Genomic DNA, 17468 nt, shown 5'->3' with positions numbered 1-17468 from the left:
CGCTGCATTCCTGGCTGCATACCGGGGGCGCTCTCTCCCTTCCCGGCCTTGGGGGAGAGGATGGGGGACTACGCACGGGGCGGGCGCCGCTTTGCCGTGTTCCTGGTGCTGTTTGCCCCACGCTCCGAGCTGCATACCATAAGGTTGCGAATATGAGCCACACTTTAACTTTTCACGGTCAGAATTTTGGAAAAAAGTGAGGCTTATATTCAGACCAATACAGTAATTCTAGACTTGCATTCCATGAGGCGTGAGGGACTGTAGGCAAATATAGGCTCCCCACCCATACACAGTGGTACCTCTGGTTACGAACTGAACTTAATTCGTTCTGGAGGTCCTTTCTCAACCCAAAACCGTTCTTAACCTGAGGCATGTTTTCGCTAATGGGGCCTCCCGCTGCCGCCGGCGTGCGACTTCCACTCATATCCCGGGGCAAAGTTCCCTACCAGGAAACCTACTTCCAGGTCACTGGAGCTCGTTACCCAAAGCGTTCATAAGGAGGACGGTACATAACCCGAGGTTCCACTGCATTTATCAAAATCCTGGACTTCTTGGTTCTCGTATGCTCGCATTAAGCCAGAGACAAGATTAAGGGTGTTGCAGTGTGGTAATAAAGAATAATCGATGGAGATTAGGGCAGGAAGATGATTTTCCTGAAACACCCGGAAGATTTCCAATACAATTTAGTTGGTTAAATTGGTGGCTGGGGAGTGTTGCAGCTTTCTTTCCAATAAAGACATTTTGTCATTGTTTCCAGCCTTCTTCCTGTATTTCCCCACCATTATTTTGATCAAGTATTGCACATACTCGAATCCTGTAATGCTACCATTCATTTTACAGCATTTAAAGGCATCTCATAACCATTTGAAAAACATTTGCATAGCGCTTTCTAGTGTTCAAATGAGTGTTATATTGTTGTAAACTTTAACGGCCCTGTAATGAAAATCAGTATTATTATCCCCCATGCTGCAGATGTGGGGGGCACAGAAAGTGGATTGCCAAAGGTCACCCGGTGAATGCATGAGAGAGGCAACAGTCAAAGCTGGGGAGAACTAAGTCTGAACTGGTAGACTAGAAGCATGACTGCCTTAATCGACAACCCTGATCACTGTGATCATGTTCACAGAAAGGCCAGCAGGAGGAGCTCTAACTTAACAATGCCAACTAAGCAAAGTTCTAAACTTTTTTCAGTTGTTTGGATCATTGTTTGCCAACCTTATTATAGTGAGAACTTCCCTCTATCAAAAGCAAGCAAGAAAGGCAGGTTCTTGTGTTCTTCATAAAACAACATTCTGTTTGGCTTCCCATAGTCTCTCATCACAAGCCCCATCGACTCCCAAGTGATAAGGGTACATATACATAGAAATGTAGAGTTTGGAAGTCCAACCCTCTGCAGTTGCAGGAATCATTTGCCCAACGTGGGGCTCAAACCCACAGCCTCGAGTTTCAGAGCCTCATGCTCTACTGACTGAGCTATCCCAGCAGGCTTGTGCTGCTGGCCATCACCCTTCAATGGCTATAATTCAAACACCTTTGCATGAGCAGGTAAATGTGCGTAGATACTGTGCACAATCAGGATTCCTACTGTAGCCTTTCAGGCCTTTCCCATGGGTAGGATGAGCATTGCTCCCGGGGAGGGAGGGAGGAGCCAAACACAGGATGGTTCAGAGAAAGAGTTTTTTATTTCTGCTTCCCAGGCAGCAGAAAGGCACTTGCGTGGTCAACCACAGCAAGCAGCACTTTAAGAGTAGAAACAGGCAGCCTATATTCTCTTTAGGTCCCCCCCCCCGCCCCCCCGGAATCCAGCCTCATGAGCTTGTACATGTAAGTTTGCAGAAACAATCTCCATTCATGATGAATAGAAATTGTTTCTCCATTCATGATGAATAGAAATTGTTTCTCCATTCATGATGAATAGAAATTGTTTCTGTACTCCTGGCGCTATTCCCGGGGTCTGTGCGTCAGTGCACCAGGATAGTTGCAACCTGGTCAGATAAGTTGGATGCGCCACTGACAAGGCCATCTTTTACGCCTTCATAGACTGAGAAGAGGAGAAGGCTTTGTTCATTCAGCTACTTTGTGCTATACAGCAAAAGCTAATGCATATTTTAAGTTTGCATCCTCAAAGAAAGAAATACAGCTCTAGCTAATGCATTTTAGCTGCTGAATCCTCAAAGAAAGAATTTGGGAAGTCTTGGGGCCTAGTTGGGGTGACTACACAGTCAGGTTTGGGTATCCTGTCCCTTCACTACAGGAGTCTGCATTCAACATGTGGCCAAAGGGCAGGGCCAGAAATGTGTGCCACGTCGGGAAGATCCAGTCTTGTGGTCCCACTTCCCATTAATCAAATTGAGCTCCTTTGTTAATATAATGCTTAAAGTTGGCGGCGGCGGCATGCAAACATAAGAGTCCCAATGGATCAGACCAAAGGCCTATCTAGTCCAGCATACTGTCCCATCCGTGCAACCAGGACATGGGGCAAGAGCCCTCTCTCACGCATCAGCTTCACTGGAATACACCAGATGCTACTATTATAAGAGGAGGTGGAGAAGAAGTCTGTTCTGCAAGTGGAACGTGTTGCATGAAGTGCTGGATACACCCTGTATCAATGGCTTTTTGAAAGTCTGTGTACACAATGCTGTGTCCACTGTGATTACCCCTATACACATGCTTACTGACACTCTCAAAGACTTCTTAAAACGTGAGACAGGACTTATTTTACAGAAGCTTCATCAGTGGATACTGTGCCTAGTAATCTGGTCATTTTAATCTGCCATTAAGCCTTAGAATCTAATCTCTTGTTTGCCTCAGTCCCACAGAAAGTTCAGGCATAGGGATCCGCTTTACATTTCCCACGGTAAAGACAGAAACAACTAATTCCTTTAGCTTCCCTGCAATCACATTTTCCTTCTTTAGCACACCTTTGATTTCCTTGGTGTCTAAAGGAGAGACCAACTTTAGCAATTAGAATACTTAGCAATTAAGATGTTGTCTGTTTTTAAAAATAATTCATGGACTAAAGGTAAAGGTAAAGGTACCCCTGCCCGTACGGGCCAGTCTTGACAGACTCTGGGGTTGTTCGCCCATCTCACTTAAGAGGCCAGGGGCCAGCGCTGTCCGGAGACACTTCCGGGTCACGTGGCCAGCGTGACATCGCTGCTCTGGCAAGCCAGAGCCGCACACGGAAACGCCGTTTACCTTCCCGCTGGTAAGCGGTCCCTATTTATCTACTTGCACCCGGAGGTGCTTTCGAACTGCTAGGTTGGCAGGCGCTGGGACCGAGCAGCGGGAGCGCACCCCGCCACAGGGATTCGAACCGCCGACCTTTCGATCGGCAAGTCCTAGGCGCTGAGGCTTTAACCCACAGCGCCACCTGCGTCCCAAATTCATGGACTACTGGAGTCCAAATCTAATAGCTTGCCCATAGATTCTCTGGATGGCATTCCTCAAGTCCCAATCAAGCAGCCTCAGTTCTCCATCTGTAAAATAGAAATACTGTTGACCTACAGGAGAGCAAGAAATAATGTAAACAATCGCAAGTGATACAGAAATGAATTATGAACTCAGTGGGTGCCATTTTTTCTTACTTAACCTAGGTTAAAGTATGAGGCCTCCCCAAAGTATCACGAACAATTGCTATGTGATTCAGGCTTCTATACCCCACCTCACTTTTTGTAACTATTTGGATTGAACAGGAGGAAAAATGGTTTGCAAAGATTATAGCTGTGACTTGTAGGTTGTATGGCTGTTAATCAGCTGATCTGATTTACAGTCGGGCTGCTTCCAGACAGATGGTTCCTAGAGCTAATAAATCATAGCTCTTCCCCTGTAAGCTACAAGCATAACAGTAATTGACTTTCCACACCACAGGGGTATTGCACTTTTCCTGTATGCTTAGCCCACTTTGTTCCATCCACATCAGTGGTTATGACATAGCTGCTGTGGTTGGGGAATTCCCCATAGCAGCCATAAGAAGAAGAAAATTACCCCCATTTTTTATATAAAAAAAGTTTATTTAGCGCAACACACTTATTCACTGAAGCATGGTTCCCATTACTAAATTCATGAAATGCCAGAAATGGATTGGAAGTGTTCAATCGGGGAAAAACACTTTGCTTAAATTGTGATAATTAGAAAGGTTTTGATTCTCTTCTTTATTTTTTTTTAATTAGCATGATAACATGTAGTACTACAACATCCTTAAGCAGTTTTCACTAACATTTTAATATGTGCAAAGTAGAGATCTACAGGCTGGTGGGGGCGGGGAGCCAACAAAACAAAACCCAACTTTCAGGTAATTCAGGCTTGTAAATACCCACATGCCTAATCGCCTAAGGCAGGGGTCAGAACCTAAGGCCCATGGGCCACATGGCCGGAGTGAACCGGCCCAGGCAAGGTAAACCTTGCTGACCCCTGGCCTAAGGTGAGCAAGTATTGCCTCCAGGTATTGAGCCAGAGAAGATATTGTAAACTGGGATATCCTGGACTCTTTCACCTCCCCTCTCTCGGATTGCCAGGGTGGTAGAAATAACTAGCATAGAGTACGCAGGCTTGTAAACATTTCTGTGGACTTGTACTTTTTTTCGGACTTATTGCAAGGCTGAAGTAATGTTTTCTGGCTTGGAAGATGTGGAATAAGCAAAGCAATGAGGAAGGAAGTATCATCATAAGGAGCAGGAATTGCCTACACAGAAGAAGAGCTTGGAGAAGTCCCTTTCTGGAATTTACACCTTGTATTTTACAGGAGTCTATACAACACTAGGGACCTCAACAGTTTCTCAGTTATATCATCCTGAAGGCAATTTGGGGGAGGTGTCATATGGGGGGTGGGGAATACATAGCTAATACAAAGACTACAGTTGAAACTCTGCAGCTGCTATGAAGCACTTAAGTTAAAGATATAAGTTATTCATCTTCATGATACAGGATAGGTGTTTCATTCTGATTTGAGAGAATACGCAGAAGAGAAACCCTACTGCTATTTCCTAACTTTTCCATTTTGCAGGATTTAAACATACCAGTGCTTTCGCAATCGTATTTTTGATTGCAGTGCCGTTTTAGACTGTAAACCCCTTGGGATAGTAGGAACCTGTCGATCCCGGTTCTTTGTAAAGCACCATATACAGTGTGATGGCTCTATAGAAATAAGCAACAACAACATCTTCAGCTTTCCTGAAACTGAAACAAGGAAGATGATCGTGGAGCTTTTCAAAACTGGCTGGCTCATCACCGCTCCATCCATGTCATCATTGGGTAGCAGTCTAGCAGGGCGTTCCTTAACTGGGCAGTGTGGATTTTGTCTCTGGTCTCTACAATGCAGGTGACCTGGAAAACAACAGCAACAAACATCATTTAAACCAGTGGGATTATTCCCAGGTTTCTCATCCGCAGAAACTTTGCCACTATAAAATGGTTGGACTTTGGTTCAGTCTGCCATGTTTGAAGCACCCACATACAGTGATGTCACTCTAAGAAACCTTTTTCTCCCCAAATACCACATTCCACCATGAGCAACATTCTAGGGGTCACACACCATTGCTGGGTGGTGCTGTAGGCAAACTGATGGAGGAACAGATGTGAATCTTTCCTTTGTGCAGCTGGCTACATTTCAACCATGCAAAAGTCAGAGGTGTCTGGGTGGGCATACGTGCACACACACACCCCTCCACGCAGGTGAGTGGGAGCCATCACAGTTCCAGAGGACATTCTGTCCAGGCAAAAGCACAGGGCAGGGCTGGTGAGGAATGCTTGAGGGAGGAGGCATGGGCCAGGGAGAGTCTGGAGGGTTGGATGGAAAGACTTAGGGGGACATTTAGCCCCCAGGGCTGTGGCACCCTACCCCTGCATTTGGCTATAACAACTGCTCCCCCAGAGTGCAACATTCCTAGACAGACCAGCTGGAAGATAACAGTTGTCTCCTGAAAGCATCGTGAGTTGCTGATTCTTCAGTAAATACCCAAAGACTCCATTAAAGTCTTGCTTCTAAGGTCCGCTTTCATTTTCTCCAGTTCTCTTAGGAAACATCAGTTCAGGTATATGTTCGCTGTTACGAATAAATTCTTGACAGCACAGACAAGCAGGAGCCATCGAGTAGAAAGGAAGTTAGACTCTTCTTAAGGGCCAGTTCCCATGACCAGAAATTTAGTTTTTATTTTTATCTGTGTGCCGCTGTTGCCAACCGATTGAAGGCAAATGTTGGCGTGGTTGACAGTTTCTCTTTCAGCAAAAATACCAGGCAAGTCTGCAGTGACTCGTGTGATTGTTCTGTATTTTGCCCCACAGATGATCTTGGGATCATAGGAGATTGTTCAGTTCTAGGTCTGACTCCTGGCAAATGCTGTATCTCTAATGAGTGGTGTCAATGCTCAGGGTTATTAGGAAGACACACTTTCTGAGCTGGAAGTCATTCCTCTTGTTTCTCTGAGGTACACAAGGCCTCTGGTTCCTCATCTGTGACCAAAAAGCACTTTGTGTGTGCTCAAATGTGCTGAGTGTCTTCTAATTAACACAATACTTTTTTTTCTTGGCACACAGACTAGGGCTAAGTCTCAGTGAGCCCTGCCTTGTTTTATAGGAAACTTCATCCCTGCTTTAAGCCCTGCCGTGTGCCCAGAGGGCAGGTTTCCTTGGGGTTAAAATGGCCAACATATAGGAGGTAAAAGGACTTCACCTCTGTTAGAGGATATTTTTAAATTCAAAAGCCAGGCCGGCTGAATTTTTTCATTGCTGGGGGAAAAAAGACATTTACAAAATAGCTATTGCACACCTGCACTGAGGAATGTCAGGCTAAACAAAGGGGTGCAGATTAAGAGAGTTGCAGAACTGGCAAGCTCCCCTTATAAAAACAATAAATGAGGGCTGGGAAACAACTTGTGCAGAGCACTTTGGAGCGCCCCACCCGGCCATTTGGCAAGAAGCCATCGTCCACATGGAGCACATGTGTTTGCTGTTGCCTAAAAAAGTCCCCATCTGGCATCTGCAATATTCCGACTGCGTGCAGCTTTCAAGGCATTCAAGACAACGATGTGACACATCTTGATGCACGCAGCTCACACATCCATTCAAATCATTCTGTTGAGAGCTCCATGTTGCAAGGCAAACGGGAGGCTGTCTACTCACAACTCCTCCCCTGCCTTCACCCATTTGTCCCATTTTTCTTCTAGCTTGGGGAGACCTGACAGGAGGGAATGCTGGAGAAATCAGCAGGCAAGGAAGACTTGCCCTCTCCCATCCTCGGTGACTCTCCCCACAAATGCTGCTACTTCACCTAGCAAATGTGTGTTTGGGAAAGGTGTTTCACCCAGGCAATGCAAAGCCCCACTTTTTGTTACTCGGCTGAAGAAAGCAAGTGACAAAGGATGCCTGGGCAAGAATTGAGGCCTGAAAGAATGCACCCCCTTCTCATGCAATGAAGTGGTACCCACATTCTGGCCCCAAGTAGTCAAGTCACCTCTGTTATTTTTAATAAGCCAACAGGGGCAGGTGTCAAGAGAGCAAGTGGCTGGGCATATGGCCGCCAGGACCTTGTGTACACCAGGTGACTGCATAAGCTGAAACTGATCCCACAACACATCCTTGGCACTGGATACTTCATCTGGAACTGTAGAATCAAGGTCACTCTGAAGTTAGACTTAACCCTCCAAATGCGTTGCCAGTTGGTCACAGTGGGTCTCTGCATGCTTCAGAGGTTGCTTCCCCACTAGTTACTAGAGGATGCCAGGCAAGCTGCAAAATGAGCCTTCTTCGCAGCCCACATCGCCACATGGTAAGCATGATTATGTGCGCTAGCCAGCATTCAGTTGGCTTCGGAGTGTGTTTTGCGCCATTGGGGCTCTAGTCTTCGTGCAGCGTGCTTTATAGCCAGAAGCACCCCAGGATATCAAGAAGCCACTCAGGCTCCACGGGGCTAGAAGGATGCTTGGGAGTGATTGTGTCAACTGCCCGTTTCATCTTGCCATGCCATAGGAAAAGCCAGGGTTTTGGCCAGATCGTTGGCATCTCCACTGGAAGACCCCCCAAGAACATTCAGGATTGCTTCAGGTTCCACAAATGTCCAAAGACAGGTGATCTGAACACCCACCAGATTTACAGGGGCAAAGTGCTGCTACAGTTCCAAAGTTAACGACATTACATGGTCCAGCCATGACAAAGGAGTTCATTGCTGCCCCCATGCCTTCAGTCTCCATCCCTCATAAAGATGTGTTGGAGCAGTGACTACTTGAGAATCAGGGTAGGAACCAAATGTATAGGTCTCGACCCCAGATGGTGGCCAGCTCCCCCACTCCCACTATACATTCCCCTGCTGATGCCACTAAAACTGGGGCAACATCTTCCTAACTCTCTGCTGCCTACCCAGCCAGGCGCATCCTAGGACCATCATCTGAGATCACTGTATACAGCTGGGTGATTAGGACCATATTGTGTTCACATTCTTCCCATCATTAGATGGGAAACAACACCTCTATGGAGAATGGCTATGATGTAGCATCTGTAATTCATCCAGTTCTTTTATTTGATAAAGTATATCATATGTCCTTCACCTATGAAGACATAGGTACATGAGACCATCAAGGAAATTACAGCTGGAAAACTGATACAGTAGAGAGACTCACTTCTGAACAGGCATAACAGCTCAACTGAATTTACAAATTATCTTAACCCTTACCTGGTTTAGATTGAATGTATTTTGGCAGCGCTACAACACACTAGTTGGCAAGCGAGACGCAGTATATGGTTTGGCTGGCTTGCAAAACATATAATAGGCTAAAAACTACTGCCAGCCGGTTGCCTGTGAGCCCCCTGTAAACACTGGACATGTTATTGTGACCTCATAGAATTTCATGAACACCCAGGAGGGAAGTTGTCAAGGAAACTGCTGACAAGATGCAGAAGTAAAAAATGCACTTCACTGAGGAAAAAACCTTCACACAGAACCTAGGAACAGGGTAGCTGCGAGCTGTTGACATGAAGATAGAGTTATTGGGATGTGGAGTCAGAAAGAGAGAGAGCTTTTCAGCTGAATGCAAAGTAGTGTCCAGAGGCAGGCTGCCATAAGAAAGGGAGACTGAGGAGGAGCAGGGCTGTGGAGGGGGCAATAATCTGAAGACAGGCTAGGCTAGGGGATGGAGAAAGGGATATAGAAATACTAATCCCAGGAACCATGCATGGCTTGAAATGGGGAATTGGTGATCAGGGCTGTGTAAATTCTGCAACTCTTTAAAAAGCATGGGATGTGGAATCAGGTGCAGGATTCACAAAGTGTGTGACAGACATGTCAGGTGCTTAAAGCCAAAGATCTATCTGGTTCTGTTACCAATTTTGAAAGATTCCACACCTTCCTCACTGTCACAACTCCTTACTATGTGCAGATCTTTTCTCTGTCCCCCTGAAAAGAGTGACAGTCTGGAAGTGCCCAGAACAACCATTTTTCTAGAGTGGTGTGCACAAAATCTTGTTAAACTGTAAGGATTTTTATTTCAACTATTCATATACATTGTATTGTCCCATTTAACTTATGCCCCCCCACCCTTTCCCAACAAAATTATACATTTTAAAATGAAAGCATGTGGCAGCTGGGAGGCAAAAGTCTGTTTTTCTTGAAACCGGGTACTTTTCTGTAAAGATAATCTGTTCTCTAGCAAGCCGAATGAATTTCCAATGTACCGGTATGTTTTAATGTATTCTATGTATCTCTGCTGGCTATGAAAGTTCCAAAAATCTGGAATCAATTGGGAGCTTCAGCTATAAATATTCTTGTATTGCGTTTTACCAGCGAAACGTAATTGGAGCACTGGGGATTATTAAAATTGTCCAGAGCTGGCCAAAGTAGCCGAATAAATGCTATATGTAAAAGAAAGCAAAACCATCCCATCAGTATTTCACTAAGCAACCACGTGAGCCAGGAAATGCTCAGCTCTCCATGAGTGAATGTATAATGTTCAAGCAAAAGTTGGCTAACGAGTTCAGATTTACTGTGCTGCCTAGCAAGGCTTGGAGCCAGAATGAACCACCAAGCACTGTTGATGCTCAATCTCCATTCATTTAAATGAGTACATTGGATTTGCAGCAGTTCTTGGTGGATGGAACCGTTCACTCGTGAAACGTTGCACTTTATGCAGCTATCGTGTTTGTCGTGGTCATATCCACATTCCACAGAAATTGTATAAAGTGAGCTAAAGGGACACACATTACTAAAAACTTAGGGCTTCACTCCAGGAAGTCCTACTTGGTCAATGCTTCCTGAAACATGCATTCATAGAGCTGTCCCTTTGTCAAAATCCATCTAAGGCCACGGTCATCATCTTGTGACAGGGACTTCCAAGCTAATGATGTACTATGAAAAAGAGGTACTTTCTTTTATTTTTCCTGAATTTACTACAAACCAATTTCACTGGATCTCCAGTTCTAGTGTTATCTAACCCACTCCTAAGAGTTAGATTAGCTGCTCACTTAAAAGGACCTCAAATATCAGGGGTTAGGGAAGAACTCTACTGAAGACCCTGGGAAGCTACTGCCTGTCAAAACATGTGCCATTTGGGTTAGATTGACCAGTGGTATGACTGTATGTGGCAGTTTCATACACAGTCACAACTGAGTCTGTGCAGGATGGCCATAATGAAAGGCTTTTCCTTACCTCGCTGGTGAACAGATCAGACGCCACGTACATGTGTTCTTGTTTTATGTCCAGTACTCTAGAACAAAGAGATTGTGAGATCACAGCAGATCTAGTCATAGTTGTATGCTCTTTGTGCAGAAAGTAATTTTCTTTTTTTTAGCATCTGCCAATTAGCAGAAAGGAGGGCAAAAATCAAGGAAAGCATCAGAGTCTTAAGAGTCATGGGTCGTTTTCTTAATTTGGTCTCCTATCTCTCTCAGGGAGGGCCATGCTGACTCTATCTGCCCGTACTCATGAAAACCTGAACGAACAGCATCCTTGCAGCATTGCATGGAGAGATCATAAACTTTGATTCTTCCAGCTTGTGCTGGAATGGTTGCCTGCCAAGGTCTTCAGCTTGAATGCACAGATACTTTCTGGCCAGCAGCTAGGGGGCTGTGGGGGGCGGGGGTGGGGGAGAGAGAGAAATCATTGCTGGAAGGGAAGGATATGACTGACAGGCTGAAGCTCTTTACTGTTCCTGATCTCTCTCATTTTTCACTTGTTATTGTACTTCTTCATTCGTTTGCATTATATACTGCAGGGATTACACCTGCTGCCTTTGAGTGCACTTGGTTTATATTCTAGTGGTATCTAGAAAGTGTATAGAGCAGGGTTTGCAAGCCTGAGGCGCACTCACCCCAGGGACAAAACAACACCTGAAAAAATTCCAAGAATCTCAAAAGAGACGCCTGAGTCCAGATGCAATTCAGATGCAACACCAAATCATAGTTGGGTGTTACATGAATGAGCAATGAAGAGATTTGGAATCATGTATTCCTACCTCCTCTATTCTTTCAGTGAAATATAGCTCAAAAGAAAACAATAAACCCATTCTTGTATCTTTCAATGTGACTTTACTCCCCCCCCCCCCAAATATGAAACATAAAATGAATGTCAGCAGTCCAATTAGTTGTTTTTTGAGTACTGTTCTCTTCCTGGTTATCATTCTAGGCTACCTTGTTTCCTCCCGAGCCAAGATTGCCAGTAGCTTTGAAATATCGCCTGGACAGTCAGAGATCAGAATGGAGAATTTGCAGACTCTGTTGTCCAGTGTAAGGGCACGATCTATGCACTGCCTCATCAGTGAGAGCTCCAGGTTACCACTGCACACTGCAACAGCCACTCTGGAAAACGAGTAAAATCACCAGAAATTCATTACTATACAAAAGAAGTCCCTTCATCATGTTTTATATCAGAGTAATAACATCTGCTAAAATGTACAGTATGTTATTGCTTTTCCCCATCCATTACAGCTGCCTTTTGCATAGATTACAAAGCAAATGATATTCAATTGATATCTGTCAATTCAAGCCAGGTCTCTGAAACAGTCGATTGTTTATATGTCATTTTTAGAACAGACATCCATGAGCAAAATCAACCAAGAGTACTATCACATTAGCCACTTACACCCCAGGAAAACTGTTTTGAATGGCAGGCTTGGTTCTTCCCCGGTAGAGCATCTGTTCATGTTCAAAATTAGGCCGGCTCACAAGTAGCTTGCATGTTGCGCTTTGTGGAGGAAACTTATTGCAGTCCAGCAATTGGCAGGATCGAACTGTCACAAGCCGATGAGGGGACAAGAAGAGATCACTTGTCTCTCCTTCCAGAGGAACTTGGTGGCAGGAAGGCACTTTTAAATAAAGTATGCTAAGAAAGGGCAGTGAGGTGGCAGAGTTACAGGGGTATGCTACTCCTGGAATATCCTGGCTTGTAATACAAAGATGTGCTCCTGAGAGAATACTAATGTCATTCAAGAGACTGAAAAGTGGGTTTGAGATGAATCATCATCTGGGCCTCAAACTTCCTTTTAGCTGTGCTTGGCCATTGGCTCAAGTAGAACACCATTTTTACTGAGTGGTGGAAGTCTCCGTAATGTATAAGCTAAAGTGCTTTAACTGTGGCATGGGCTTGATTTTACTGAAACCGAAGTATTATTTCTGGCAAGCTTAGTTCCTGCCTTCATCCAGTATCGCTTCACTGAAGCTAAGAAAAGAAACAACACAGAACAGCTGAAGTGACTTCTAATACCTTCAAAACAGGGGGTCCTTTGGTTCTGAATGTGTTCCACCCAAAAGTAGTGGATAATCCGGGACGCGCAATGAGAGAGGCTAAACAACCCTCTTTGCATCTAAGAAACACAGTTCTCTTTTCCTTCCTCATAGTTTCGTACCTTTTACCCTTTAACTCTGGCAACTTCCCAGTGACCAGAGCTGCAAGGCCAATGGATCCTTCTGCATCGACCGTGGCTCGTTCGTATTCCAGCAACCTCAGCATGGCAATCAGAATGTCCTCTTCTCTGAAGAGTGAGAGGAACAGGGTCAAACAGAGGGCTGTTTATGCACAAATCACTTGATTTCTCATATTTCTTTCCCCCCAAAGCATTTCACTGGGCATGACAGGAAGTGGCAGCACAATAAGGCAACCAGTCACTGTGTGTGTGTGTGTGTGTGTGTGTCTGTCTGTCTGTCTGTCTGTCTGTCTGTCTGTCTATTTTTATGTCAAAAAGCATATCCATCAATTTTATGTTGCACAAATGCTGTTTTACCTTACCCATCCTGGTCCCCGTTTGTCTATGCTACCACTTAATTCTGTTGGCTGTGGCAACACATATGACTGTCATTGATGTCACCAAATGACTCTAAAGGGCTGTGGGGCCCTGGATGTCAAAAATGGCCACAAAAATGTGACTGCAGGAGCCAACCTCACTGAGGGATTCCAGGCCCCTTTCTTATTACATAGTGACTTATGATGCCTTTCCAACCCAAATGAATCTTTCACTCTTCATATCATATTAAGTACATTTTGTGCTCAGGGGCTTTTGTTGTGGTGGTGGTTGTTGGGTTTGTTTTAAGTTAAATGCCTCTTGGAATCACTTGGAAGTGCTCTAGGAAGTGACCACACCAGACAATAGTTGTCCTTGATTTACCGGTACTCATTTGCTGTACTCACCGCACTGTTACAACCTTATCAACAAATTTCCCAGTCAGCTGCAACGAGTTGGTGCCAAAACAAGGTCCGCTCACATCTGTAGGTTGAAGCAACACATTTAAAAAAAGGGGGGGTAGGTAGTAAATTATTTTTCCTGCTAATTGTAAGTGAAACATTTTTTTAAAAAAATACTTGGCCATTTTGCAGCTTATAACACGGCAAAGAGCATCTGAACACCTACCTTACCAACACAGGTAACAGCAGAAAAACAAAACAGGATAACTTAGTGTCTCCTTTTCAATGGAATGGGAACATATGTAAAGGAGAAAAGATGCCAAAGTCTCTTACCTCTGTAAAACTGATGGTTACTGCGGGTCTGATCTTCTACTGGGTGACCAATCTTTAACGATTGCTGCAACACAGGGAAGCTCTCCGATTCTACACCCTGAGAAAGACAAGCCCCATTTAAATGATGGTTTAGCATTTCAGTTTAGTTTTCAAACATGCATCCTAACATTCCATGTCTCAGTCAACTGCTCTCAACCATGTTCTCCTGTGCCAAAGAGGTACAGTCTTGAGTTACTCTGGCAGTGTGTTATGACCAGGCAAAGTGACACAGAAATTCAATCCATGTACAAGACCTAGTTTTCACAAAGGCAGCAAACCTATGACTGTCTTTTGCCACTTCAAATTGCCGGTGGGAGATTCAGATGATTGAATACAACTTCATGTGGAATAATTCCGTGCATACAGAGAACAAATGTGTCAGAGAGAAAATTAGGCAAGAACCCATACCCTCAGCATCCAGTTTTTTAGATGAAGAGGAATAGTTGCACGTGAACTCCCAAGTTCAAAGTAGTACAATACAGTCACCTTTATCACCTCAGTGAGAAATAGGCCAGAATAACCCATGAGACTTAACCTAACAAACACAAACTGCAAAAGCATCCTACCAGAAAGGATTCGTTAGGTGGTCATGGGCAACGAAGTTCATCCTTGCCTCTTTCATGCCATCCAAATCTAAGAATCCTGCACTGAACAATGTGATCAACTTAGATTATGTGTCTTATCCTTGGACTGTGCCATTTCAGCCTGCAGGTGGGGGGACATGGTAAGTCTGGGTGCTTTTTTCATATAAAAAGCTCTCCAAGATAAAAAATATATAGCTGGGCACAAACTGCCTCTGAAGGTCTAAAGCTCCATTTAGATGGCACAACACAATTTCCATTGACGGTCCTGTCCTCTATGACAGGAGCAGCAGCATTCTTGTAGCAGTTAAGATAGGGTTGCCATGCCAACCACACAGGCCTTGTTTTTCATCTGCAACTAGGCAACTCAGTAGCCAGTGTGAATTATACAGAGAGGCAGGGCTATAGACATCTGTCTTCTCATAGGAGTACAACTCTTCTCATAAATAAGTAAGATACAACTCTTACCCTGACAAACTGCACCCAAGCCATACTTTCACCAAATCATTGTGAAACCGATTCTTTGTACCTGTGCAAATCTAGGTTATGATCCATCAAAGGTAAGCACTTTCATGTTCCATTGATCTATCAGTGATTTGGAGCTTTAGTTCAGTTTTAATCTTGTAAGCTGCCGTGAGATCTCCTTTGATGAGATAAGAAATTATGAAACCTACTAAAGAGGATTGGCAGCTGAAGTTGATGGAATCTGCCGCATTGGCAACTAGTAAAATTAGAAATCAAGATGAGGCAGAATTTAAGGAGGACTGGAAAATATTTGTAGATTATTTTTTAAAAATATTGTGAACATGTTAAAAACGCAAGTAGCTTCGGAATAGGAACGGCAGTAACATTTAAAATTGAAAATATTTTGGAGAAGATAAGGTATAGAATAACAATAATATGCAGCATTATTTGGAAAATTAAGGAAACCATAGAGGGGTAGGGGAATCCAAAGTCACTTGAAAATGTTGTAGGTTCTTTTGAACTATATAAATATTTTTGTAAAAAAGAAATCACAAAACGAAATAATAATGGGAACGATTAATGCAGGGGCCAGGTCTCTTCAATTGAAATCAACGTGGCCAAACTTTTTCACTAGATGGTGCACTTTGTTTTAAGTGGGTTGGCTTAACCCTTACAGGTAGCAGGCCAAGTTCTGATTGTAGGGTAAAATTTCCCTCAGCTGGTTTCTTAAAACACACACAAGAGAGAGAGAGAGAGAGAGAGAGGGAAACCTCTTTCACCTTGAACCACCTCAGGTTCACCACATTGTTTTCAGTGAGATACATATTTGCTCCATGCACCACCCTCCATACATTCTGACGCAATGCATCACGCATAAATACCTTTTCCTGAAGCATGGCTAAAGGTAGATTGGCTCATGTGATTTGAAGAGCAAAAGCTGAAGCTTTCGGTGCCATTTGCCAGGAAGCTCCTTGGGTGTGCTTTTCTACTTAACTCCTCTATCAAAGCCCAATGTCTTTCTGTTTAGTTATTGATTCAGGTAGGTGGCCGTGTTGGTCTGACGCAGTCGAAATAAATAAAAAAATAAAAAATTGTCCAGTAGCACCTTAGAGGTTAACTAAGTTTGTTCTGGGTATAAGCTTTCGTGTGCATGCACACATCTTCAGATACCAAGAATAATATCTGAAGCAGTGTGCATGCACACAAAAACTTATACCCAGAACAAACTTAGTTGGTCTCTAAGGTGCTACTGGACAATTTTTAAATTTGTTTAGTTATTGTTAGTTTCAACAAGCTGGTTTAATGCTACTAGAATCTGAACCAAAATACAGCCAAGTACAGCTTTCAAAATGCATACGTGCAGGAGCTAAATCTATGTAGATGCTCTTACAATCACAGAAATATGTTCGTTCAGGTGTTTCAGTGCAGCAGCTGAGCCTGCTAGCAGTCCACAGTGGGCCCCTGCCGGGAATATCACTGCATCCAGTTTTGGCACCTGTTCGTAGATCTCCAGTCCCATGGTCCCCAGCCCTGATAGATAGACAGAACTGTCTTCTCTGCAAAAGCAAGCAGAGGGAAAATATTTGCTCATCAACAATGAACAATACCTTCATTATTTGCTGTGATAAAATAGCTAAGGGTTAACCTTCATGAGCATGTTGCTAAAGCAGCTGCAGGTTCTGTTGGAATGCAATATATATATATATATATATATATATATATATATGCTTATATATTTAGTTTGTATGTATAATTTATGGCTTCTGTTCATAGAATCATAGAATTGTAGAGTTGGAAGGGACCTCAAGGGTCATCTAGTCCAACCCCCGCGATGTAGGAATCTCATACATTACTGATGGTCATCCAACCTCTACTTAAAATCCTCCAAGGAAAGAGAGTCCGCCACCTTCTTTGCTTTTATTTTTGAATATTTTGTTCATGAATGAATAAGCTGTACAAGGATATAAGGCACTGAGCACACTGAAAAATTATCTTTTCCCCATAATACAGCAAATGGTTTGGTGACACCTTAAAGACTAATTTTTTAGGAACGCAAATCCTAAAGTGAGGGTTCAGCACCCAAGTGCAGCTGGATCAGATAGGACTAAGGACTGGATGGGAATTTGGGAGGTTCACACAGGCTTCTGAGTTGCTGATATCTCTTGATGAGGCTTCCAGACACACCCAGATCAGGAGATGAAAGAAACAGGCCTCTGCACCATCATTCAGGGAAATAAGAGTGTCCTACGTATTTTAGACGTTTATTTAAAACTAAATTTAAGATAATTTAACAAAGCACATGCCGTCGTTAATGGTGAAGGCAAATGAATTTCTTTTTAACAGCAGCCATAGCAGATTAGATGGTCTTGGTGTGGGTTTAATCGTCTAGACTCGAGAAGATACCTGCCTGCTCTAACTTGGTGGTACAACCCAGCTGCTTCATAGTCTCA

The 17468-nt window shown here is 43.8% G+C and overlaps 1 protein-coding gene and 1 long non-coding RNA gene across 7 annotated transcripts in view; one reads left to right on the top strand and one right to left on the bottom strand.

Moving 5' to 3' along the window:
- Positions 1–3397: 3397 nt before the first annotated feature.
- Positions 3398–17468, bottom strand: part of SRR (serine racemase) — a 28186-nt gene continuing 14115 nt past the window's right edge. For 4 of the 6 annotated variants that reach the window (XM_079977019.1, XM_079977017.1, XM_079977018.1 and 1 more), the window contains 7 exons: positions 16409–16574; positions 13934–14030; positions 13607–13682; positions 12828–12953; positions 11614–11781; positions 10634–10691; positions 4140–5325 (listed from right to left, as the gene is read on the bottom strand). In XM_079977019.1, coding sequence (XP_079833145.1) covers positions 5227–5325; positions 10634–10691; positions 11614–11781; positions 12828–12953; positions 13607–13682; positions 13934–14030; positions 16409–16574 — 790 coding nt within the window. In that variant the 3' untranslated portion in view covers positions 4140–5226. Of the gene's footprint in view, positions 3504–4139; positions 5326–10633; positions 10692–11613; positions 11782–12827; positions 12954–13606; positions 13683–13933; positions 14031–16408; positions 16575–17468 lie in introns of those variants that run through there. The other 2 variants (XR_013839153.1, XM_079977020.1) reach the window with 2 other exon arrangements.
- On the top strand, positions 9034–12244 carry LOC307216611. The gene is made up of 3 exons (XR_013839216.1): positions 9034–9461; positions 11609–11792; positions 12011–12244. It is a non-coding gene; the product is annotated as an uncharacterized lncRNA (long non-coding RNA).

Source organism: Podarcis cretensis (genome assembly GCF_951804945.1).
Source record: "Podarcis cretensis genome assembly, chromosome: 5".
Taxonomy (NCBI): Eukaryota; Metazoa; Chordata; class Lepidosauria; order Squamata; family Lacertidae; genus Podarcis; species Podarcis cretensis.
Note: the sequence above shows the minus strand (reverse complement) of the source record. Positions and strands in the feature narration are given on the sequence as shown.